Source organism: Numenius arquata, chromosome 6 (genome assembly GCF_964106895.1).
Source record: "Numenius arquata chromosome 6, bNumArq3.hap1.1, whole genome shotgun sequence".
NCBI classification, from domain to species: domain Eukaryota; kingdom Metazoa; phylum Chordata; class Aves; order Charadriiformes; family Scolopacidae; genus Numenius; species Numenius arquata.
The window spans coordinates 45,286,369-45,311,764 of record NC_133581.1 but is presented as its reverse complement, the minus strand read 5'-3'; the positions used below and the strand labels follow the sequence as shown (position 1 = coordinate 45,311,764).

At 37.4% G+C, this 25,396-nt stretch overlaps 1 protein-coding gene across 2 annotated transcripts in view; it reads left to right on the top strand.

Annotated features, from left to right (window-relative positions):
* The window catches only part of PCNX1 (pecanex 1), an 82,618-nt gene extending 58,857 nt beyond the window's left edge, over positions 1 to 23,761 (top strand). For both annotated transcript variants that reach the window (XM_074148432.1, XM_074148431.1), the window contains 19 exons: positions 1,682 to 1,787; positions 3,536 to 3,628; positions 5,212 to 5,362; positions 5,803 to 5,944; positions 7,399 to 7,576; positions 7,977 to 8,085; positions 8,696 to 8,825; positions 9,929 to 9,987; positions 10,758 to 10,973; positions 11,402 to 11,655; positions 12,660 to 12,890; positions 14,278 to 14,378; positions 15,144 to 15,294; positions 15,495 to 15,725; positions 16,121 to 16,395; positions 17,756 to 17,997; positions 19,082 to 19,518; positions 20,924 to 21,064; positions 23,621 to 23,761. In XM_074148432.1, coding sequence (XP_074004533.1) covers positions 1,682 to 1,787; positions 3,536 to 3,628; positions 5,212 to 5,362; positions 5,803 to 5,944; positions 7,399 to 7,576; positions 7,977 to 8,085; positions 8,696 to 8,825; positions 9,929 to 9,987; positions 10,758 to 10,973; positions 11,402 to 11,655; positions 12,660 to 12,890; positions 14,278 to 14,378; positions 15,144 to 15,294; positions 15,495 to 15,725; positions 16,121 to 16,395; positions 17,756 to 17,997; positions 19,082 to 19,518; positions 20,924 to 21,064; positions 23,621 to 23,761 — 3,388 coding nt within the window. The remainder of the gene's footprint in view (positions 1 to 1,681; positions 1,788 to 3,535; positions 3,629 to 5,211; positions 5,363 to 5,802; positions 5,945 to 7,398; positions 7,577 to 7,976; positions 8,086 to 8,695; positions 8,826 to 9,928; positions 9,988 to 10,757; positions 10,974 to 11,401; positions 11,656 to 12,659; positions 12,891 to 14,277; positions 14,379 to 15,143; positions 15,295 to 15,494; positions 15,726 to 16,120; positions 16,396 to 17,755; positions 17,998 to 19,081; positions 19,519 to 20,923; positions 21,065 to 23,620) is intronic.
* The last annotated feature ends 1,635 nt before the right edge of the window (positions 23,762 to 25,396 follow it).

Here is a 25,396-nt window from a genome sequence, read left to right as displayed (position 1 = left end):
CCAAGGAAGAAGCAAGTAGCAAGGGACCATTGTTTATAATGTTAGATATTAGTACTCTTTGAACTGGTAGTCACCAGCATTATCAAGAATAGTATTTGGTTCATTAGTTACAGAGAAATTCTCAAATTTTGCACTTAATTCCGTCTCTATCAATAGTCTTTCGTTGTGACTTCAGGCAAATCACTTATATGCCAAAATTTGATTTAACTGCCTGCTGGTGTTCTCCCAAAATGCCAGTCAGATGCTATCTTTTTGCTGGTGTGTTTGTGCTGAACAACCTGTACCCATTCTGTATTTAAAGAGGTGCTCAAAGCATTAGTTTAAGCTGAAGCCCACATGTGGATTTTTTGAATTGTTTCTCTCAATTCGTTACTGTGTTTTTATCTTGAATGTGCCCTCAAAGCACTTGTTCAAATGATTTCATCTCAGATGCAAGACAACAAGAATCTGTTGTTGTGATGAGCGTTCCCGTCTAGTGTGGGGAAACATGAATTCATGTTGCTATTCTGAGTTGCGGTATTGATCTGATGATGAGGGTATTTCTGATTCAGTTAATAATTATGTGTGTAAAACAAAATAGTTCCAGTAGGAGAAACACCTCCCACAGAACAGCCAATAGCGGCTCAGTCACATACCTGGGTCAGGCAGAGCTTGAACTTGGATTTAAATTTAGCCGTAATGTTGCATGAATTTGATAAGCAGTAGTCTGGGGTAGATAGTGAGGGGCCTCCTCTGTGAACAGGACGATTAATGATTCGTAAGTGTTCACACAGAAGGAAATCCTTATCTTTGGGTTGACAACTAAACCTTGCCCTGTTACCCTGAGTTGAGATGACTTTACTCAGTTGGTATGAGGTCCTTGTCCCTAGATACCTCTTCTGTTCTTTCCAAGTACTGGATGCTTATGACTGACCTGCAGGTTCACCTGTTTGGCTAGATGTGGCACAGTAAAGGATTGCAGTACATTGCAATTTGTAATTACCTTTGAAGATCTAGGGCTCATTCTATAGTGAGCTTCCTGTCCATAAAATGAAATAATACGTATTTCTGTACCACATAGGGTATTGTAAGAAAAATCACATTAAGGGGTTGCGAGACACTTAGGTACGGCTAACAGTGCTGCATATGATCTTCTAAAAGCTTAGGTATAAGTTGTTTGGGCTTTAGTAGCAGCAAGATCTGGAATTTAGTAGTTCGGTCAGCATGGCTAATTCATTAATTAATCGGGGTAGTATAGATTATTTTTTTTGTTGTTTTTGAAGTTTGAATTAAGCCAAGGGGTTCTTCATTTTCTAATTGGTGTTTTCAAACAAACCACTTCTAAACTTTGTGCCAAGTTACATTTCAGTTATTTATGAACTAAAGTTTTGTTTCATGAGTACTAATAACTCCACTTAAAATTCATTGTTTGTTCAGTTACTCCCTTTGGTACTGGAGAAACTGCTGTTTGAGCAACATCTGGTGACTCGTCTTGAATGGTGGTCACTGTGTACAACCAGAGAACTAATTCTTTCATAAAGTTGAGATCTCATCTTTGTAAATTTGTTCAGCCGTGTGAAAGCACTGATATGCCAGGATTATTTTTTCTTGTAATCAACTTGTAACACAACATTTGACTTTATTCGTCTAAAACCACATAAAACAATACATGCTTTTCAGTGGGTTCTTTTTTGTCTTTAAGCTCTTTAGTGCAATCAAAATTTTTTCCTAATTCTGAAGACAAAAACCCTGAGGATCCTCTGTCTGAAGTAAAAGATCCTTTACCTGAAAAGCTTAGAAATTCTGTGGTAAGTAGGCTTTTTAATTTATTTTTTTTAAATTCAATCTTAACTTATGTTGGTTTGCATAGCATCAGTTGGGATCTTGGCTTACAACGTTTGTGCTTGTTAATTACCATTCTGTTGATTAGAATGGATATCAGAGCGTTTCCTTTAAATCTGCAGATGAACCAAATATAATGCTTATATTTCAATTTAAGTTATTTAAAAGGAGGCATGTGAGAGAATTGGAATTCCCTAGTATGAATTCAGTGACATATCATGGAGGATTTTTTCTAGTTTATATTGATAATAATAAATGATACTTGCTTTTGTGCAGAAATTAGTGGGAAAGAGTTAATTGTTGCAAAACTATATTAACTCAGTTTTTCTAGTACTTGTGAGCAAGAGCTTTCTGTGTGCTGCTTCAGAAGCAGAAAATAAAAATTCTGGAAAGTGTTGTGGGGTTTTCTGTGGCTGAGTTAATTTTTGTTTTTATTCCTGATGGGTTTTTTTTGAAGAGCAGATGTAATCTGTTCCATTTACTTCATTCAGCACATATTTTGAATTTTTTATACAAATTCACTCTAAATATTTATGAAAGTAGTAATATTTAACCATTATTCTTTTTCATAGGGTGGAGCAGTAAGTAAAAGACTTAAAAAGCTTTGTATGTTGAAGTTGTACAAAAGAAGGTCGAACGTTTAACCTTGTGTAGGGCTTGGCTGTAGGAGTGTAACAGTATAGATGTGTTTCTCCTAGTACAGCAGGCACAAGCATGGTAAGGTGCAGTGTGTGGAAACTGCAAGTAAATATTTAGAGCAGAGAAACTGCAGTTCTTTTAATGCTTAACAGAAGAGAAAGACTATAGGAGCTGCAAGCTCCTCTTCAGCCCTCAAACTGTGTTGTTAGTCACCAAGGGGGCAGGGGAGCTGAGAATTGTGGTATGTTCTTTCTTTCAGTGTTTTTTAAATCGGGTCTTGCTGATTTTAAAAAAAAAAAATTGTCTCCCAAGAAGTTAAGACCTTGCAGCAATAATTGCTGTGTATAACTATTTGGCTGATCTTGGAGTAGTTATTTCTTTAATGATTTTTTGGTCAGAAAATATTAATACTGTATTTGCAGAGTGGGAACAGGTCTAAACTTGAAAACTCTTGAGTTGTAGAGGCCCTAAGTACATATTGCCCCCTTGTGACTGGGTCTGGCATTATTCATTTTGTTATTTTTAGCCTGTTATCAACAGCTTGTGTTCATTTTTTAGGGGTAACAGAAAATTCAAACTCCTCAGCGTCATTCTGAAGCTATCCTTTACTCTTCTGCAAAGAATGGGGAAAAAGGATTAAAAAGCCTGGTTGTTTCACCTGGTCGTCAGCTCTGCCTAGGCAGCTGTCTTCGAGAGCTCTTAATTGCCCCATAGTCTAAGCAATTCTTAGATTGTAATGGGAAATTTGGTTAGCCCTTCCAGCTCTTTCATCAGCCCTATAGGGGGGTCCTTATAGCCCCTCACAGTTAAGAATGAGATAGAGATTATATTGGGTATATTAATTTATCCTGCTCCACTTTGGGTATGCATCTTTCCTGTCAGCTGACTTGAACTAATGCTTTTAGCTGTGAGACTTATATTGTGAAATTTCTGATAACTTCAGTGCAAATAAGTAACACTGGCATAATTTGAAAATCTTTAATCAATTATTGTGTTACTGCTGATGGGCAGTAAGAATCTGAAGAGGACAACCAAATCTGGTATTTTCTAAGATTATTTTGTTTTGACTCCCCAGAGTGAACGATTACAATCTGACCTGATTGTGTGTATAGTCATTGGTGTACTCTACTTCGCAATTCACGTCAGTACAGTATTTACAGTTTTACAGGTAAGGTGTTCCATCATGTCTGCCATTTGTCTTCTATGCACAAATACTCTAATGTGATATAGCACTTAACTCTGGTAGTGCACCGAGACTCCTGACTACTTTTAGATGATCTTTAAATATATAGTGTGACAAGTACATAGCTGAAGACCTTCATGTTCCAGTTTTATGTGCTCACCCTGCTCTTTCCTAGTTTCTTCTTACATTTTGGATTTTTATTGTAGTCTCTGACACAAAACACCCTCTTTCGCTTCATCTCTCTGTTACAATAGTGTAAGGATCATTTTGAAGTAATTAAAACAAACAAACAAAAAAAAAAACCCACAAAAACAAAAACCCCCAACTTTTTCTGAAAAAAAAAAAAAGTTTAAAAGGTTTAATGCTTAAACATTGAGGGGCCAAACCTTGACTTGGCAATTGCACGCTATTGTGGCTGTTTGTAGACTATATTATAGGAGAGTACCCTTTTACTGGAATGCTTATTTACAGGACTTCAAAGAGCCTTTGAGTTTCAAGATTTTTTACTTCTTGGTCTAGGAAGTATTACTCTTTGGATACTTTTTATGTGTATATATGACTCCTACTTGATGATGATGACAGGGGACCAGATCCTGTGCTTGAGTTGTTTAGGTAAAAGCATTTGCCTAAAGAGTTGCAGTTCCTGAATTTCTTATTTTGGTGTTCCTGTAGTGGAACCATTGATTAGCTTATGAAGAGGCCTATGTCAGCTGAATGAAAGTGTCTTGCATGTATTTTAAAAGGATTTTACCCAGCTGCTGCTGCCTACAGTTAAAGTGAGAAAATAATTTTAAAAGCATATGTGTTTAGGTGGTTTCAGGTTTTCAGGTGAAGCATCCTACTTAAGTGAGTGTACTACTATTTTTTTTTTCTAAGGAAAATATCTATTCTGTTGTATGGCTGGACATCAGCATTCCTCCCAAATGTTTTTCTCCCATGTTTGAGAAACTTGGCTATATGCTCTTTGTGTAGTTCAGTAGGCTTAGGCTTCACAGAATTTCTGAATCAAGAGCTTATAACAAGGTAATGCAATCCTAATTTGACATATCTAGAAATTTAGAGAAAACTTTAATGTGTAGAAAGCATTACCGTGAAATCCAGTCTTCATACCATATTAATACAGTGTCTCTTTGACTTCTGTGAAAGAGTTTGGTCTTGGTGGGAGGCTTCTTATTCACCTTCTTATCAAGAGAACGTAAGATTAGTGGTTTGGTTTTCCTTAAGCTTATACCTCCTTTTATCCAGCAGATTAAAATGTAAATTGGGCTCAGCCTTTAGAGGATAATGGCTTTATCATTTATAAAATGGAAGTGCAGATGGGTCTGAAGCAATGGACAATGAAAGAAGATTGGTGTACTATTTTTAATTTAAAATACTTCTCAACTTAGTGAAAATGTGTTAGAAATAGGTGGTTAAGTAAGTTGTTAGTAAAGCTTCTCATGAAGAAATGCATTCCCAAGTTACTATTAAAGGAGCACTTGCTTAGGTACTGGAAAAGGTATTACATTATTTGTGTATGATTTTGTTTATAAAATACCAATCTTAATTTCTTCAATTCTTCTTTTTAGCCTATTTTAAGTTATGTTCTCTATGCATTGGTGGGTACGGTAGGCTTTGTGACCCATTATGTTCTGCCTCAACTCCGAAAGCAACTTCCTTGGCATTGCTTTTCTCACCCGCTGCTGAAAACCAAGGAATACTATCAGTTTGAAGTCCGAAGTAAGTATCATTCATGACACTTTTTAAACTTGCTGAAGTTGCTGACCAACTTGTGTAACCTATTGATACACTTAATCCCTTTTCTTTATTATTCTTATCACTGGAGTATTTAATGACATCTAACCTAGAAATGTCTTAGTTTCTTAGTTCCTCATGCTTTGATTCCATGACACTTTATGTATTTCTTAACTGATGATGGTAAAATATCACATGTGCTAACAACGTGATCTCGGAGCAGTTCCATTAAAGCACAGTCTTCAAAATCTTAAGTTGTAAAGTTTGTGCTAATGATTTAACCCCACATGACAACTAGGACCACAGAACTGCTCACTTACTCAAATTTGGCATCACAAATTACTTGGATCAACAAGCTTTATTTTGTTAGCTGAGTTTGATTTGACAGTGCAATCTGATTTCTTCTTTTTAATGTATCTTGATAGATGCTGCACACGTTATGTGGTTTGAGAAACTTCACATTTGGCTCCTTTTCATAGAGAAGAATGTTATCTATCCACTGATAGTCCTCAATGAGCTTAGTAGCAGCGCTAAGAATATTGCTAGTCCAAAGAAACTGGATACTGAGTAAGTAGAAAAGGTTATAAAGTAATCTGAGTGTGTCTACTGTGCTGTGAAATTAAATAGTGAGTTCTGGCCTCAATGGGAAGACAGTTAATGCTATTGCCTTAAAACTAAGGCAAGGAATAAATAAACTTTTTCTTTACTTGAAAGTTCTTATAGAACCAAGTCCCCTTGTTGACTTAAACTGAATGAAGTATTACAGTGTTAAACTAGGAACCCACATGAAGATAAATTACTCAATTCACAGCATATACTGTAAAGACTGCAAGTTGCAGAATTATGTAGTAGCGTGATATCAGAATTTCCTTGTTGATCTTCAGATTCTAAAATATGATTATCTGGACTGCAAGTTCAAGATAGTGACAATATGTTCTGGTATGTTGTCACATGTAAACTCTAGATTTGTGCAATGTTCCCTGAGTTGGTGTGCCAGCTGGCAGCCCCTCTACAGCTTTCTGCTCTCATCAAGGAATTCCCCAGGCCTTCCAGCCCCTGAGTATAATCTGTACCCAGATGGAATTGTACACTGCCTATTAAATTGAGCCTTAGTTATAATTTATTGAGCAGTGTATCTGACTGTCTCAGCAAATGAGAGTTCAAAAATAGGCCCTGCATTTTTTTGCCTCCAAGAACAATGACCAGGTGGCTTTTTATGGATTTGAAGTTCTGTTGGTTTAAAACAGAAGTGTTGTAGAGAAAACAAATCTTGAAACAAAATGGAACATGCATTTGAGGAAGGGAGGGGAGTGGTGGTGTTGGCTTTTTTTGGGGTGTGGATTGGTTGTTTTTTTAAATTTAATAATCCCTGGATTTAGTAAGTTTTTGCTTTGAGTTCATTATTATTATCACTGCAAGACCTTTGGGAGGAATATTGCCACTACATTACTTTGAAGTGATTTTTATAACCCTTTGATCTGTCAGTTACTATCTGTGAAAAAGAATATCACTCTAAGTTTGTCATTAAGTTGTGATTCCCCCAATATAAGCTAGAGTAGTGTAGTCATGCAGGAAATAATGATAATTCAGTGTTCATTAACATTCTCTTACTGACTATTCTAGAGCACTACTTGCATTTTTGCATATCAATATTCATAACCTAAATACAGATCAGGCTTCTGTTCAGAGCACAAGGATATTTCACCTCTGATTTTTATTATTTTTTTTTTTTAGCGAGACTCTTACAAATAGTGCTAATCTTTGAACATTGAATGGCTTGAGAATACTGATAGGAAGACTTGGATAATAACCTTTAAAAAAAAAATAATCTGATGTTGATTTAACAGACAGCAGACAACAAACCAACATATCCCCTACCTCTGCCCAACTCCAAAAGCAAACCCAAATCTAAACCTTGATTTTGAAAAGACTGGCATTGCATGATAGCAACAATTTAGGTGGTGTTTAAACCCCTTTCGGACAGCAGATAAGTAACTGTTTTGTGTGAATTTCTTACACAGGTTGGGTGCTTTAATGATCACAATAGCTGGCTTGAAGTTACTGCGTTCATCATTCAGTAGCCCAACGTGCCAGTATGTCACTGTTATTTTCACAGTGCTCTTCTTTACTTTTGATTACAAAAGTTTTACTGAGACCATGCTGCTAGATCTCTTCTTCATGTCCATACTCTTCAGCAAGGTAACTTTAACTCTCTATTTCTAGGTGTTTCAGGTCATCCAAAAGGGAAAACAGGTAGTCCTAAGTGATAGGTTAACCCCCAGTCTTATTGGTACTGTAATTAATATGCTATAAGGCATATAGACACTACTTCTCCTTCCCAAAGCGCTTACGTTTGCTTGAGAAAGCATATGCAACTTTCTAAACATCTTATGAGTTTCTGTTACTAAAACAATGAAGTGTGTATTATGTTACTTGCTTCATTCTTAAATCCTTTTTGTAAGTCTTAAGGCTTCTGGTAGATCAATAAGAACTCTAAGGTGACCAGTAAATTCCTTGGGATATTTGTGTACTGAAAAGCATGTTGATTCTCAGCCAAATCACTAAATCTTTCTTCTCTTATTTTTTTTTTTCCATGTAGCTTTGGGAACTCTTTTATAAATTGAGATTTGTATATACCTACATTGCTCCCTGGCAGATCACATGGGGATCTGCCTTCCACGCTTTTGCCCAGCCCTTTGCTGTGCCACGTATCCTTTGAAAATGCAGGCTGTTTCCTGAAGTCGTGTATTTATAATATTTGAATGTTGCATTGTAATGGATTATGTATTATGGGCTAAATCTACTGAGTGAACAGTTTTGCCTAGTGAGTATTTATGAAAAACTGTACACTTTCTGCCTTGCTACGATGCTATGGATTATATGGTAGCAGATAGAGTAGGAATAGAACTCTGACATAAAAGATACATGGAGCAGGAGTTATTTCGTTCTGTAAATGACACAGCTTTTCTTATGACGGTAATTTCCTTTTTCAAAAGTCACTAACTATGTTTTTAGTTCTTGAGTTTTGCATTTTAAACTTCTGTAGACTGGTTTGAATGGAGTGTTTAGTATTCTCTGTAGAATTTTGAGAAAGAATGACCACTGTGTTTAGTGTCAAATTTTCACCTATTTCTGTTTTTAAAAACAAAAAGAATCCCTTTATTGCTGGAGATGCTGTGAAGATACTTTTGCTGCATAAAAATCTTAAGAGGTGTTGTTTTGCTCTTAATTGGTGTTGCTGTCTATTTCAGGTGCTATCACAGAAGCTTGAAAAAAAGTAGTTGTTGCTTTGCTTTCCTTAATTCTGTTATCCCACAGATTCTGCAATGTTGTTTGTCCAAGCAGCTGTGTCAGCTTTCTTCTCTACTCCACTGAACCCTTTTCTGGGAAGTGCAATATTCATCACTTCATACGCCAGGCCTGTCAAATTCTGGGAAAGAGATTACAAGTAGGTGAAATAAGATCTTTAAAGTTTTTGTCCTTTGTTTTTAATAATGTAACTATGACTAAATGTGTTGGTTTGATATTTTTTTTTTTGTTGTGGTGTTTTGGTTTTTTCCTCCAAGTGCTGCTATTTTTTTTTCCAGAGAAAACTAGTTTATAGCACTGAAATTTTCAGTGAACTTGTTTCTGAAATACTGTAGCAGCTGTTTTTATACTGGCAACATTTACTTTAGCTTAAGTAATTACTACTTAGAGGTATGTCATCCTAGTATTTTTTAAACGTAAAAATTATAGTATTATAAAGTGCAGTTTTAAACAGAAAGTGAATTTATGTACAAAACGGTTTTGTGGGGCAGTTCATAATTGTATTTGACCTGTTTTGATTACTGCTCATTTCACAACTAAAAGTGGCTAACCTCAGTATAAAAATCTTTAAGTCTTTTTTGGTCAAGCTGGGATCACTAGTAAAAGAATCTTCATGTCAGATTATACCTCCCTGTATTTTATTTTTCCGAAGTCCACTGTTGTTAATGGTGTATCAGGCCAGTGAAATGTTAGATAAACAGCATAGGGCAAGATGAGCTGCTATTTATGGAGAATTAATTTTTCATTTCACTGTTTTATTGCTTTTTTTTTTCCCCTTCTGACACTAGAACTGCTTAAATACAATGTTCCAAATATTATGTTAAAGAGTTAAGGTTGTAACTTCAGCCAATGAAATCATAACTTTTTGAAAATTGCCCTTTCAAGTAAAGTCTACTGAAACGTTAGTTGTGATGATGTAATTATTTTCAAGTTTGTCACATCTAAAGCTTTATGATCTAAGAAAATCCAAGAAAATATAGACACATCTAAAGCTAAAGATTACTCTGTGGCTACCTACTGTGGACAAACTTCATTAGGTATTGGATCATAATGCTATTATAGGCAGAAAATACTTCTACATGAGCAGAGCTGCAAATTTGCATATAAAATTATTTTTAAAGTAACTTTTTGACACTATTTCAGTGGGAATTTTTTAAACAATTTTTATTCTGTAAGAAAATCTAAGGGAAGAAACTAGTAATAGTAATAAATTTTACTAGGTATGCTCTATTTCATTTTCAGCACAAAGCGTGTGGATCATTCAAATACAAGGCTGGCTTCTCAGCTTGATCGAAATCCAGGTAAGCTTTCCTAGTCTGGGTTTTGAGGGTTTTTTGTGATGGCTTGGGTTTTCTTGGCGGGTTGGTTTTGGGTGGGTTTTAGGGGCGGGGGTGGGTGAGTGGTAGTGGTGGTTTTTTCAAATGTAATTGGCTTTTATATTTATTTTAAATATATATTTATTTTAAATAAATCTGTGATCAGCTTGCTCTCTGATCTTCTCTAACCCTACTCAACCATTCTGTTCTGTCTACTGTTATCTTCTCTTCCATCATCTCTCTTGCTTTATTCTTTAGACTCTACAATAGGTTTTTCTTGTTTCACTCTTACCTTTATGTGTCTGCTTTACTATTTTATAATCGTAGTATGTGTTAAGCTGTCTTGCTTTTTTTTCTTAAGTAATTTAAAAAAGCCAAACATTATTTGAGGGTGTCTCTGTCATGGTGATGAGAACAGTACAACAGTCATCACTGAGATTCTTCTGTGCTCATCTGCTTTTGCACTTTATGTGGAATAGATTGATGGGAGATGCATGAGTGGAACTGAAACAATTAATTTGGAAGATGGAGAACTGAGTAAGAATGGAAAAAATTTGGTCAAAAATACTGAATGTTGCTTATCATTCATTTTGAGTAGTTATCCCTTAAAAAAGGGGCGTGTGTGTGGAGAATAACCTTGAAACAATGTTGCTGTTAAGAAAATTGTAGGATGTATTGTGAAAGTGATAATTGACATTCAAGCTTGATGTTACTCTGCAGATTCAGATAATGACCTAAATCCAATCTTCCTGCAGGTTCAGATGATAACAACCTAAATTCAATCTTCTATGAACATTTAACCCGTTCCCTTCAGCACAGCCTTTGTGGAGACTTGTTGTTGGGTCGCTGGGGAAACTATAGTACTGGGGACTGCTTCATCCTAGCCTCTGACTACCTCAATGCACTAGTACACCTTATAGAGATAGGAAATGGCTTGGTCACCTTCCAGCTGAGGGGGCTTGAATTCAGAGGTGAGCATGTTACATTTCCTTAACTCTATATACCAAAAAGTGGACTTCTGCTTTGGAAACTTCAATTATTTTCAATTTGACCCTGTAAATTAGTTGCTTGGAAAGTGGGCTGCAGGGCCTCTTTATGCCCCTGTCACTTGTGAGCAAGGCTAGCTTGCTGTCATAGAGCTGATGCTAAGTGTCTCTTTCCATTTTAGTGCGGTATGGTTACCATAATTGATCCTTAGAGACACCTAACTAAAATGTGATCCTAGAGTGATAAATTAAGCTAAACAAATCTTTTGTGTTCCTTGGCAGATAGTTCACTTGGTGTTACAGAAACGTAGCTGAAGATGGGTTGGATTCTAAACACTTTTAAACACAAGACAATGTTAAAGCAATCATATAAATTGTTCCAAGTCTTTCTTTTTTCTGTTTTTTCTCCTAAGGAACTTATTGTCAGCAACGAGAAGTAGAGGCCATCACTGAAGGTGTAGAGGAAGACGAAGGTTTTTGTTGCTGTGAACCAGGCCACCTTCCTCACATGCTTTCCTTTAATGCTGCCTTTGGGCAGCGTTGGCTGGCTTGGGAAGTGCTTGTGACAAAGTATGTCCTGGAGGGCTATAGTATCACTGACAACAGTGCAGCTTCCATGCTTCAAGTCTTCGATCTCCGGAAAATTCTCACCACTTATTATGTGAAGGTACAATTCTGATCAATACAACCCTTGGCAGGGAGGGAGGCTGGGTTGCATCTGGAAACTACCTAATGTCTTAAATTTTCATATGAGGATCATACGTGATACAAATTATAGATATATGAACACCTTCGTCAAAGGAGAACAGTTTGCTGTTCTGATGATTACTTGTTACTCTGGTGCATGAGCAGGACAATTACCCTGTAGTTTAGAACAGAGAGAGGGCACTTCCTAGCTGTACCTGGAGTAGAAACTTGAAAGCTGTTACCCAGATATGATAGCTGTGTTGTAAATGAAAAGTTAAATTAATAATGTGTTTCTCTTGGAGAAAGCCAAGCTGCTTTGGTCTTTAAATGCTGTCCAACCCACCTTGGGTTTCTTTGGGATTTTTTTTTTGGAGGGGAAAAAAAAGCCCTGTCCTGCAGTGGTAAGAGGACTCTAGGCCTTAGATCCCTTCAGATAGTAAGTTTACTAATTGAAATCTTTCATAAGCTACCCTCTTTCAGAGAGCTGCAAATTTTCAGGTTGAGATATTTCCAAGATACTTATTCACACACACACACAAGTTGTTGTGGTTGTGTCCCCCCCAAAAAAAACCAAATAACAGAAAACCCAAGGCTGTTAAACTGTCTTGTCTTTTATTTAGCATTTGAATTCTTTAGAAATTCAATATCTAAGCCCTAATGTTAACTAGATAAAAATTCCTGGGTATTTGTTTGTTTTTCTGCAAAATTACAGTGAAAGTCCTGTCCCATCCTTTTTTTTTCTTTCCCTTATTCCTTCAGTCCCTGTTTCAGAAATCTTGGCAGTCTTTGAAAAATATGCCTGTATACTAACCTGTATTGGGTTTTCTGTGTGACTTTGTTGCATCTCTGAGCTAAATAAATGCTATTGTGTATCACTTCTGTTCATTACCAGGAAAATAATGCAAATTAGTTGAAACTATTGAGATTGCTGATTAATTTTTTTACTGCAATACTGACTCATATTTTTATCTACTACTGTTTCAGGGAATCATCTATTATGTCACAACATCCCCCAAGCTAGAGGAATGGTTGGCTAATGAGACAATGCAGGAAGGACTGCGGTTGTGCACAGACCGCAATTATGTTGATGTAGACCCAACATTTAACCCAAATATTGATGAAGATTATGACCATCGTCTAGCAGGGATCTCAAGAGAGAGTTTCTGTATGATATATTTGAACTGGATAGAGTATTGCTGCTCTCGAAGAGAAAAGGTAAGTATGAACATGTGAGGAAAGCCATTCGCTATTCTAGCATCGTCTCATTTTTTTCCCTGTTGCTTTGATTTACAGGCTGATTTAATACTGGCTTTTAAAATAAAGATTTATAATTGGAACTATTAATTTATACTTTACTGGTTTTGATCTTATGCTCTTGAGATGTGAATTTAAATTAATTCTGTAAGTAGTGGATGATTTAACCTGTTCATTAATTAATTCTCGTTTACCAGCTCAAATGAATCAGTTGAATCTTGGGCATTTATCTATGTACAAAAGGGTGTGTTATGTATATATCATGGAATTGATGTTTTGTGCTTAGATGTTAGTGTTTACAAATTAATTGTAACTTAAAAATACACAAAACAAACCCCCCCCAAAAAAACCAAATACCTCTTACCAGGTTATAAGACTGATTACTTCTTAGTGGTCATAGTATACCGTTCCCTTGGACCACTGGAGTTGTTGGCTTGTGAAAATGATCATCCTACATTCAACCCTTTCCCTCACTCCAAGTCCTTCCACCTTTTAAATAGAAACATTAGTATGTTTGAAGAGGAATGCCTTGACTTCTTACTGTTCACAAAAAAAACTGGAGGTAATATAGCCAAAGTAGCGTTGCCTTTGAGAATAAGCAGAAACTGATTGAGATTAGGGGACAGGAATTTAACTGGAATTTGTGTTTAATGAAGGATCTGAGACTTCGGGGTCCAATTTTACTGTGGAGGTAAAAGATTAATTAGAAGCCCGTTTTAATGGGTGCAAGATTTAAAGCATTCTGTAATCAAATGACAAACAATAGCCGAAGAAAATTGTTTCCCTCCAAGTCACGATCTTGTGAAATATTTTGTGTAGATACTGAAAGTTAGGTTTACTCACTTGAACGATACTATTATCTAGGGCATTATATATCCCATACAGCTGCTACTGGCTTTGAGGGGAGTGCAAGTTCCCCCCAAATAAAACTGTAGTCCAGGGAAGTTTTCAGTTCACTCAGAATTACATACTCCTAACCAGTAAGTGAGAATCTGCTTTATTCACTAAAAGATATTTTTGTCTTAACCCCATAGTTTTGCTAATCAGCAGTTTGTATCCAAGATACCAAGTATCCGTGAAGAATGTTGCATGCATCTGTTCAGCTTACAATTTGTCTTATTTCAAATATAGTATGTGTGTGTCTGCCTTTACAATTATTCTTTGTACCTGCAAAACTTTCAATAAACAATTCCTAGTGAAAGTCTGAGCAAGAGTGACTGGTGTGGTAGGTACACACACAGTACACACACTTGAGTTTGTGTACTAATTTGTGTTTGGGTTTCTTTACTCTGTGGTGATTTCTTTACTCCATTCACCTGAATATTCTTTTTTCTTTTGTTATTACAAGCCACTGGATTCAAGTAAAGACTCACCCCTGGTGACATTGTGTTATGGACTGTGTGTTCTGGGGCGGAGAGCATTGGGAACAGCTTCACATCATATGTCTAGGTAATAAATATTGTTGTATGCTTTGCTTCCTCAAAATCCCTCTGGGTTCCTAGGTTAGGTACAAGATGAGTACCTCTTCATAAAAGAAATAGATATTTAATGTCATTTTTCCTTAAAGTGGAGAGATATGCTATGTAACCTGTCTTCGTTATAACAGCCAGTGAAATGTAACCAAAGAACAGCAAACGAAGGAGAACTTGCATTGTAGCATTTTTTTTTTATCAAATTAATGCAAGGTGAGAATTCTGGTGTGGGTACGGAACAGTTATAAGTGATAAACAAAACAAGAACTGGCTGAGTTCTAAAATTAATCTCCATTTCGTGCTCCAAATATGTGGCCTATATGGAAATAGGGGGAAGAAGAGGACAGTCTCTTAAAATGAAGAACACGCATCTTGATGGAAATTGGATATGGCCATTATAAGCTTCACAGTTTAGTTGGCTCTGGGGCAAGCAGTTGTTTCATACAAGTCAGGCATTCCTCACAGTGTTCCTTTTTACTTTAGGCTGTGTAAATAGTTACATGTATGGTTTATTCATTACCTGTTCGGTGCATATGGACATTAAGTGTCCAAGCTTTGCTTACACACACATCCTTACTCATATGTTCTCTTCTCCCTGTCTTACCCTGTAGGTTATCTTTATAGAGAAGAATTGCACAGCTCAGTATTTTTTGCTCTTGTCAGTGACAATAATTGTGGATATGTTTGTATTTCTGTTAATATTTGGGATGTTTTCTTAATTATTTTTTTTTCCCCTCAACAGTAACCTGGAATCCTTCTTGTATGGCCTGCATGCCCTATTTAAGGGTGACTTCCGTATATCTTCAATTAGAGATGAATGGATCTTTGCTGACATGGAATTGCTGAGGAAAGTAGTGGTTCCTGGAATACGGATGTCACTTAAGCTACATCAGGTGAGAGAACAGAACTAATCTGTTGGAAAAGAGGACGTCTTTAACAATGATCTTTAGTAGGTATCTGATATTTTTTATGTCTAACTTTGTGTAATGCGCTGAGTCTTTCAGGAGTTTGAGGTGTGAAATGTTTGGTTTTTATATGTAGTTACATCTGAAATGTTAGTCATATCCTACTGAATGTGTGTTCTTGGAAACAGGATCACTTCACTTCTCCAGATGAGTATGATGATCCTTCTGTCCTTTATGAAGCCATAACAACCCATGAAGAAAATCTAGTTATAGCACACGAAGGGGACCCTGCGTGGCGGAGTGCAGTTCTTTCCAATTCTCCCTCCCTCCTTGCTCTGCGTCACGTGATGGATGATGGCACCAATGAATATAAAATCATTATGCTGAATAAGCGGTATCTCAGTTTCAGGGTCATTAAGGTAAGCTTTGTGCACATTCCACAATGTTGACAGTATTTTGTGGTATGTTTTGATAACTATACCAAATTGCTACTTCAACTCAAATCATTACTTTTTTGTTGCCGATCTGTCGTTGCTAGGGCTGCTTCTTCTCACATAGTGCAAGTATTTAATCATAAAATCAGTTCCTGGCTTAAAATACCTTATTTCTCATCCCATTCTTAGATTTGTTTTATTCTCACCATTGCAGCCTGTGTCCATAAGCTCAGCCTTTCAGAGAAGTGAATAGGAGTGTTTGCAGTTCCGCAGCGCAATGTTACATACACTTGTGATGAAGGCCTAGGTACAGCAAAGCATTCATCACACACTCTCACTGTTTCACTTTCTGACACAGCCTTTCTGCCTGGCTTTTGCAGGTGAACAAGGAGTGTGTGCGTGGCCTGTGGGCAGGACAACAGCAGGAGCTTGTCTTCTTGCGTAATCGTAATCCAGAAAGAGGAAGTATCCAAAACGCAAAACAAGCTCTGAGGAACATGATCAACTCCTCTTGTGACCAGCCGATTGGATACCCAATCTACGTCTCGCCTTTGACTACTTCCTATTCAGATAGTCATGAGCAGCTTAAGGAGATTCTTGGGGGAGCTATCAGCTTAGGAAACATCAGAAACTTCATAGTTTCTACGTGGCACAGGTGAGCTGAGGAAATGAGTATTAGTATGTGTTCATGCTCTCATATTCCATTAACATTAACATGCCCAGCACAACATAATTTATCATACTCAGTCACACAAAAATAAATAAGCCGTGACACTTACTTCACGCACATCTGTAGCATATGGCAACTGCTTTGGTACAGGATTAATCTTCAAATCATATGTAATATGCCACAAACTATGTAAATGAGAGCTCAGAAAGAACAGGACAGTCTAGATTCAAGAACTACAACTTCAGTTCTAATGTCAGGTTTGATGCACGATCAGACACAATGCAACTTCTGTATTTTTTTCAGTACCATCACTTTGCAGTCTAGAATACCGTCTTTACAGAATCGGGACTACTTGGTAGGGTTCCCGAGTGGTAAATATTTAGCATGCAACTGCCAATATTAATGTTGTTAGGGTATGCTCATATGTAGTAACACAAGCTTTAGCTTGTGTTCAGGATCCTTGTTTAGGATTTCATGAATGCTTATAAATACCCGTGTGTCAGAGCCAGAACAAGTAACTGGAGTGATAATAATATAATCCTCTTTCCCTATGACCCCTCGGTAACCCAGTACAAACTTTCACTGTGTTGGGTTTTATAGGCCATGAGAACTTTTTCTGTCCTTCAGGCCCCTTATGACTGTAGCTCCAAAAGCCACAGTGGCAGCTGTATGTAGCATTCAGAAATGTGTGTCCCAGTTCTTTAAGTTTATTAATGCAAACAATGTAAAAGCCTGTGTGGTTATATACACTGGGAAACGTGGGGTAACCTACTGCCTGAATGTTCAAAATTCACATGAGAACTTGTGATTCAAATAATTGCAGTATGTGCTTCAAACAACTGTGAGTACATTATTGAAGGTAACAAGAAATCAAATATTTAAAAAAAAAAAACTCACCACAACAAACAAAAACCCAACAAACATTATTTTCCTGCTTATCTGAATAGACAAAGATTTTTGCAGTATAAGAATACACATGACTGGTGTGTTAAGGAGCATAAATTTTACTAAACCAGGATGTTATAGCAGCATTTGATATTTAGGATTTTACCATCTATTGCGCTTCAGAGGTGGCTTGATTTCTCAAAAGCTATTTTATATGAGCCATTTGGCTTATCATAAATAACTGTTACTTGAATAGCTGATAAGAAAATTGCAATCTCTTAGAAAGCAGCATTTATACTTGCAAAGCGTATTTTGCAAAAAAAAAAGTCAAGTTTGATCTGATTTTAGGGAATGCTGTGGATTGTGTTGAATAAAGTCTTTTGCTTGTCGTCATAAGGCATTTCTTAGAATCCTGATGACTAGGAGGCCTGACTTAATGTGTCACTTGCATTGTTTCCAGACTAAGGAAAGGCTGTGGAGCTGGCTGCAATAGCGGTGGAAACATTGAAGATTCAGATGCTGGAGGTGGAGCTTCCTGCACAAGTAACAATGCAACTATCAATGAGTCGCAGAGCAGCATGTCACAAGGAGGAGGGAATCCAACTACAGGGCAGGGACCTGGAGCAGTACAGCACCCTCCTGTTGCAGCTCATTCCACAACTCTTCCTGCAGCTCATCCACCAACTCATCCCTCCACTCTGGGTAAACTTAAAATAAAACAAAGCAATGATTTTATACAAGTACAGTGTTATAGCTGGAGCTGGCCTTTCAGCTCTCTGGATCAGGCCTAAGTTAAAAGAAAAAACAAACAAAAGTGACTTGCTTATGCAGTGTTAACACCTGCTGGATTCATCTCAAACTATAGTGCTGTTTTATGCAATGCAAGGCTCCCAAACAGAGATTTGAGCAACAGGGGTATAGTTGTGCAGGCAAAATAGATTAAATAACTTCTTATAGCACTACAGATTGGATCTTTTCACTTCTGTCATATTGTCTGAAAATGCTAAACTTTTTTTTTTTTTAATATCTTTATATTTCTTATTTATACATTGGAATGGATTCTCTGGTATTTTACCTGAATCCTATCCAGGAGTCCGTAGTGATCCTGTAGTTCGGGAGGTGATAAACAGTAGAGCTGAGAAAAAGCTTTCCAAACACTGCCTTTAATCACAAAGCATATAAAAGTGTATGTAGTTGAATGAACTTTTTTATTACATAGCGTAATTAGGTCTATCAGCTGTGGAGAGGTATTTACAAGTACTTAGTATAGGAAAAGCAACGACACCAATGCTCATAAACTGCAATTTCTGTTTTTCACTTTAAGTGTATTAAATTTTTCTGAACTTGTTTAAAAACAGCTTTTGCTCTAAGAGATTTTTTTTGACTCAATCTTTGAACATCCAGTCAAGCATATTAAGAAAGAATATTTAGTGTTTTGAAACGTGGACATCTCTACCTGTCTTAATGCCTTAAGTATGGGAAACTTAAGTATTAAGAAACAAATTGTTAATGCGGGAAGAGCAAGGCTGAAGCATTTTTCAAGCTACTTGTCTTGTAGGGATTGTGAATTCAACAGGATATGAAATTCCAAGATAAGCTGTATGGAATGTATTCAAATGCTCTGCTATGTGAAATGCAACAGAGATCTTCTGCAATACAGCTGTTTCAGATGTTGTTGATAAGACCCCTCGGTTTTGTATCCAAGTGCTAAAATGTTTGTGTGTCGGCAATCTAATGTGTGTGGGAGGCTTTATCAAACTCCTGATTCTGTATCTTTTACTTTTAGGCACCAGTCACAGCTCTCACTCTGTGCAGTCAAGCCTTGTCAGACATTCCCCTGCCCGTGCCTCAGTAGCTAGCCATTCATCTTATTGCTACGGCAGTCGTCATTCATCTCTTCGCACATCCACAACAGGCTTTGTGCCTTGTCGGCGCTCTTCCACCAGTCAGATATCCCTTCGTAACCTCCCATCATCCATCCAGTCCCGCCTATCTATGGTGAACCAAATGGAACCTACTGGCCAGACTGGGGTCAGCGCGCAGCATGGACTGCCCTCTTCTAGCAGCTCCAGCCAAAGCATCCCAGCCTGTAAACAGCATGCCCTTGTGGGCTTTCTAGGGACAGAAGGAGGGAGTAATGCAACTGAAACTCAGTCAGGTGGCAATGCAAGCCCTGCAAATCAAATGCAAGCCAAAAAGGATGACGTTATTTACAGAATCCAGGTGAATAGTCCAGAAGAACAAGTTAACCTATGCTTCCACGTGCTTTTGTTAGTCTTACCTTGTATGTTGTTGAAGTTACTACTTTTAAATACACCGTCTGGAATGTGTCAGTATACAACTATTGTGCAGTTACATTTGCAGAACTAATGTGAGGAAAAGGTTTTCTGGACAACCAGCATTCCTGCATGCTTAGACATCCTTGTTTTTGTTACTTATATGTTTTGCTGTAGTGCAGCTTTGAGAAAGTCAGCTGAACTCAGTTCCACTTCATACTTGGTTTGCCTTTAGCTTTACATGTTGTAATGAACAAATAGCTTCATTTGCAGGGCAGAAAGTAACTAGCTTTTTTCTTTTAATCAAGTAAATTTTCCACAAAAGTAAGTGTAAAAATACTCACTTTCACTGTCATATATATTTATTCATTTTTATATGTATTTATTCTTTGGTTATTGCCACAAGTCTGGGTTTACTGAGCAGCAAACAGTACACCACTAAGTTAATCATGGCAGCCTTCCTCATTCTGTCAAAATCCAGAAATTTGTATTGTTGCTTTTCTAGCTTTAATTAGCCCCACATATGTGTCTTTGGCAGTATATTAGTGGGAAACATCAAGAAGTGTATTTAATAGGATAGATCATAACAAACACTATTTCATTGCTGATATCACCTCATTTTAGAGTACTCCTTAGTAAACTGCATCATAGTGGGCAAAGTTAACAAATTAATTTTGCAGGTCTTTGCTTAGTAGCTTTCATTTGCAGGCAAGGGCCCTTTCATAATTCCTCTGTGTGAGGAGGATACAGGCAAAGTTGACACGTGCCCTTGGATAGTGGACATGATGCGGTTTTCTCTGTCCTTAAATAGGAAGAAGTTTTCAGGAGTTTTCTCCTGCTGCCCTGTGGAAAGGCCAGTTTACTTCAAAACACGGGGTGGGTCTCAACTAACCATGCTAGTAGATAAATAGTTCTTCAGCCTAACAGTGAATTACCCAAGACCATGTTTCTTAAGATATTCTGCAAAAAGTGATGAACCAGTTTTAACAGTTCATCATCACTTAACTCTTCCCTGCTACTGGACCATGTGCTGCCAATGCTTATGTTGTGCCAGCTCCTCAGATCCTGCCATGAGCCAGTGGAACTGAAGGAAGGGAACAAGAGCTGCTACTTCAGAGAGCAATGAACTGGTATATTGTCAGCTGTGTCTGAAACCACAGCCTAATTTCCAAATTCTGTGTTGCTCAGGCTTTTTGCTAGCCTGGAGCTTGAGTTTCCAGCATTGAAATTGTTCAAAAATCAATTTCTATGGGTTAAAGTTGGTTCTCTGGGAGTATACAAAAGGTTACAGTTTATCTGTTTCTTTTAAATTTTGGCTGAACTAACAGTCAAAACTCAATTCCTACTTATAGTTAATGGATCCCAGTCAAGTACTGGAAGGGATCAACGTGTCAAAAAGGAAAGAGCTGCAGTGGCCAGATGAGGTGATACGGCTAAAAGCTGGAAGAAACAGCTGGAAAGACTGGAGTCCTCAGGAAGGCATGGAAGGCCATGTAAGTTTTGCTTAGAAGTTGACAAGCTAATTTTAAAAAAGGCTTGATTTTTATGGCAGTCTGCTTAGATGTCAAGGCCAAAGATACATATAGTAGTAAATTGAATCAGCAGCTGTCCTCTAAGTCACTGTTGCTGGAAGAGCAGGTCTAGAATTTTAATTTGAAGCAGAGGGATATTTCTGCAGCTGTATCCAAAAGATGCAGAATGATTCAAATGTTGTCAACCACCTCTCCTTCCTTGCCTTCTTCCAGCTCTTGTCATGAACTCTCAGGCATTGCGCCCACTCATCCAGCCTTCATTTTCCTTTAAGCTGTCAATCCTTGAACAAATACAGAAGGACATTTTACCGAATCACCAACTGAATGGTTAACAGTATTTGTTTTTAAATTATTGAGATGAAAATAGAGCCAAGTGAGATTGTCTTTAGATGACTCTTTATTATCTAATAGGTACGTGATAGGTGTTTACTTTCATTTAAGAAAGCAATCTGCTGTAACTAAAACTTGCAAAAGCCTATGACTTGAAATTCTATCTCCTTTTTCCCTAGAGGTGTTATATCTGCATTTATAAAAATTCACTGCATTAGTTTAGAAAACTTATCTTCCAATTTAGGCTCCCTTTAGGAGGAAAAAACCCCAACTCTGTGTTAGAGGTTTTTGGTTTTTACTGAGGCATAACACTTATTTTTTTTTTTTCTGGACCTTTGCGTCTATAAAGATGCTTCAGTGAGTATTCTTTCAGTGATGAATAGTAAAAGGGAAGAGTCACTGACACTTGTCTCCATTGGTTCATCAATATAACTATCTTCATTTGGAATATGAATAGAATGTTGGTGTAAACATTTGTAATTATGTTGGGTTTAGGCATTACACTTTTAGAATTTCCTGGTTAGCTAGACAAGAATGTTGTAAAATTGGTGAATGGAAAGGGTTATATCAAAACATTGGGACAGTTTCTTTCAGGAGTTTGAGTGTTTTGCAAATGGCAGCATGCTGACGTGTACAGTGATTGATGTTACAGAAAGATTAAAACAAGAGGATTTGAAGGTCTGAATGCTTCTCATCTATATTTAGTGCAGCATACTGGCAGGGTTTTTTAGAAAAGCATCTTTTACCCTAAGAAGAAAGGGGGAAAGCACCAGATTATCCTATGTATGATTAGGAGGAGAGGATTTAACTTGATGACACAGTTTCCACTCCCTATTTCAGCTGGCTAGTATCAGTACTAGTATCAATAAAGCCACTAGCTCTTAGGACAGTCTTTCCTTCCTGATCCTGCGGCTGCGGTTCTTTCTGCAAACAGGCAGAAATTATTCTTGCCTGTTCAAAGGCTGCTCATCAAGCAGATGAAGAAGAAGATAAAATATTCCTGGCCTCACTCCATACAGCAGCATAAAAAGTTTATTTGGGCAGACTTTGAAGTCAAACTTGAACAGAGCACTTAATTATCATGCTGTTGCATTGAACAAAGGGGAACTAAAGATGCCATGCTTCCTTGGCTGAAATGCTGTCCCTGTGGATGCAGTGTACATCTCACGTGGTGAAGAAAGCTGCATCTCCTTCACCCAGTGTTAGAGAAACTGGCAGCTGGGTATAGTGGCAATTAAGGTCTCTTGGATTTGATCTTGGAAGACGTAGATTACTTGTGGTTTTCTGTCCCTTTTCCCCCCACCTGTGTCTGTAGAACTCTTGAAAACTGTACTGTCCTGGATTTTGTAAAAGTTAATTTTATTTGACTTACCTTACCTTTTCTTGATTTTAGGGTTCTTTTCCCACAGCTGGCAAATCTGAGATAATTCTATTTCTATGGAGCTGGCAATACTTAAACCCATGTTACTGGAGCATCCCTGTTGTTCCTTTGGGGCATCCAGAAGTTAAGGGTGTATTTTTATGGAGGCAGCTGAGCAGATCCATACAAGGGCCTGTATGGCAAAGGGACCTTCTGATGGTTAATACCAGGCAGGATCCTTGGAAGCAGCAGATCAAAGAACCTGAATTCTATAGATCCAAGGGACTATGGGACAGTAGTTTGTGGCACTGTTCCTGAAATCCTTCCTCTTTGTAGTATTTTTTTATTGAAAACTATCTTTGAGTAATTTAATTTAATTTAAAGATCAACCTTAAATTCACAGTGAACAGGGAAGAAAATTAGGGCAAGGGATTTGACTTAGAGGAGACAGTAGTTTACATCTAACTCCTGATAAACTACAGTTTGTTACATGCTGCACAACACTGGGGTGTTTTAAGACTCATACAGTTAGAGCATCACAATATTCCAAATCTGTATGTGTACACTTTTTTCAATTGTTACTCACTTTGCATGGTGTTTGGTTTTGATTTGGATCAAGTTGTTTGTTCCTGATGCAAATTCAAATCAAGGGCTGGCTGTTCTCAGATAAGCTGCAGAGATCCAGCAAGACTTCATTGAAGTCTAGCACTTACATTATTGCTCCTTCTTCCCTGTAAGGGTCTTCAATTATCAGTCACAACTTTGATATGGCAGCTCTCCATATGGAACTTACGATTTATTATACCTTTTTCTTCCCTCCCCGCCAGGTGATTCACCGCTGGGTGCCTTGCAGCAGAGATCCAAGTAGTCGGTCCCATATAGATAAAACCATCTTGCTGGTTCAAATCGAAGACAAATATGTTGCTGTTGTTGAAACTGGAGTCCTTGAACTTGGGGCTGAAGTGTAAATCTCTTTGAGACTGAAACTTCCCCTTCTCCAACGGTTCAGAAGAGAGAAGGGTCCAGAGGAAGCAGCTCCTGGGACGTGAAACTTTGGTCCAGTTGTAGGAAAGGACTTGAAACACAGATTTGTCTAAGTCCCTTTCCCCAATTAAACAAGTGTAAGAAATTTTTTTTAAGTTGTTAGCTGCTGAAGAAACATTTGCATGAAGGATAGATTTGTTGAGACATATCTTTTTGTTTATAAATTTTGTTTATGCATTGCGTAATGCTTTAAATCAACAAAGTTTTCAGTTCTAAGATCAGAGCACCTCATATTTTTCTAATTGTTTTGCCAAAAATTGCCATGTCTTGTCACAGAATGCGTGGAATTCATCCACCTTATTTTAAAAAAAATTGACTACAAACCTTCAGTTTGGTGAAACAGTGTAAGGGTTTTGGGTGTGGCAAGAAGAGACTGAACAGATGTATAGATTCTTATTCCTTATGAGCTAAACGTTAATGAGAACTGCACTAATTTTTTACAGCAATGCACTAAAAACAACCCTGAGATTGCTGAGAACATTTATTTATATATATAAATATAAGTATATAAAATACCATTATTTAAATTGCCTTTGGGATTAATCCCCTCCCTCTCCATATACATGTTGATGGTAAGGGCTGTGCCATGGGTTTGGTTCTATGTTCTGTATTTCATACAAGTGCATTTGCTGCATCCTCTTCTCAATAAATGGTAAAATAACAAATACATAGAAAAGCACCTGAGTATCCCTGTACTACCTATCAGACTCTATTGTGGTGGCAGTGGTACTTCAAATCTGTATAACACATCTAGCTTTAAAGTGGACCCCAATATGCTACCTTTCATCTGTCCTCCCTTCGCTAGCCATGGCTACTTTGCTTCTTTCCACCCCGAGCTGGCTACGCCCTTTCATTGGCTCTTCTCTGGCAGAGACATTTGTTTGAGTTTTGTAGGGGGAGGTGCAGGTCCGTGATTACTTCATGGATGCTTGAAGGTTTTTTGATTCCATCCAATTTAAAAAGAAAAAACAGCAACAAGGAAACCCCCCAAAACAAAAAACAAAACAACAAAAAACTTGACTTCAGCTTTTAAAGAGCTTTTATAGAAGGCACAGCCCTAAACTTGTATCACTTTTACCACCTTGCCTTTTCTCTCCCTTTAGTCTTCATTCTTTTCTATGACTTGAATTTTATTTTCTGTGATTATATATTCTATGTAAGTGTAATTTGAGTATTTATAACTGTGAAGTTGAATTATTCATGTGTTACATATCCTAGGTTTTATTGTATTTTTTTAAAAGTGTGTATTCAGGGAAACAAGTAACTCAGAACTCTCATGGGAGTGTGAGAGGGAAACTGGTTTGTTCTTGACTTGCAGTTCCTATGACTCACTTCTCTTAATCCGTAAGAAAAAAAATGTACCTGTTGTGATTGTTTCCTGTTTCTGACCTGTAATTTTGTAGGACTCTGTGGGGAAACTGCACACAGTCCTAGCTTTTGGGAGCAGCCATCTTCTTCCCAGTCACCTTCGCTTCTTTATATGTAACGTAACGAGGAGAGACTTCTGACATACCACAGAGGTTATTGTAATTATTTCTCTGACATCAGAGAAACCTTGT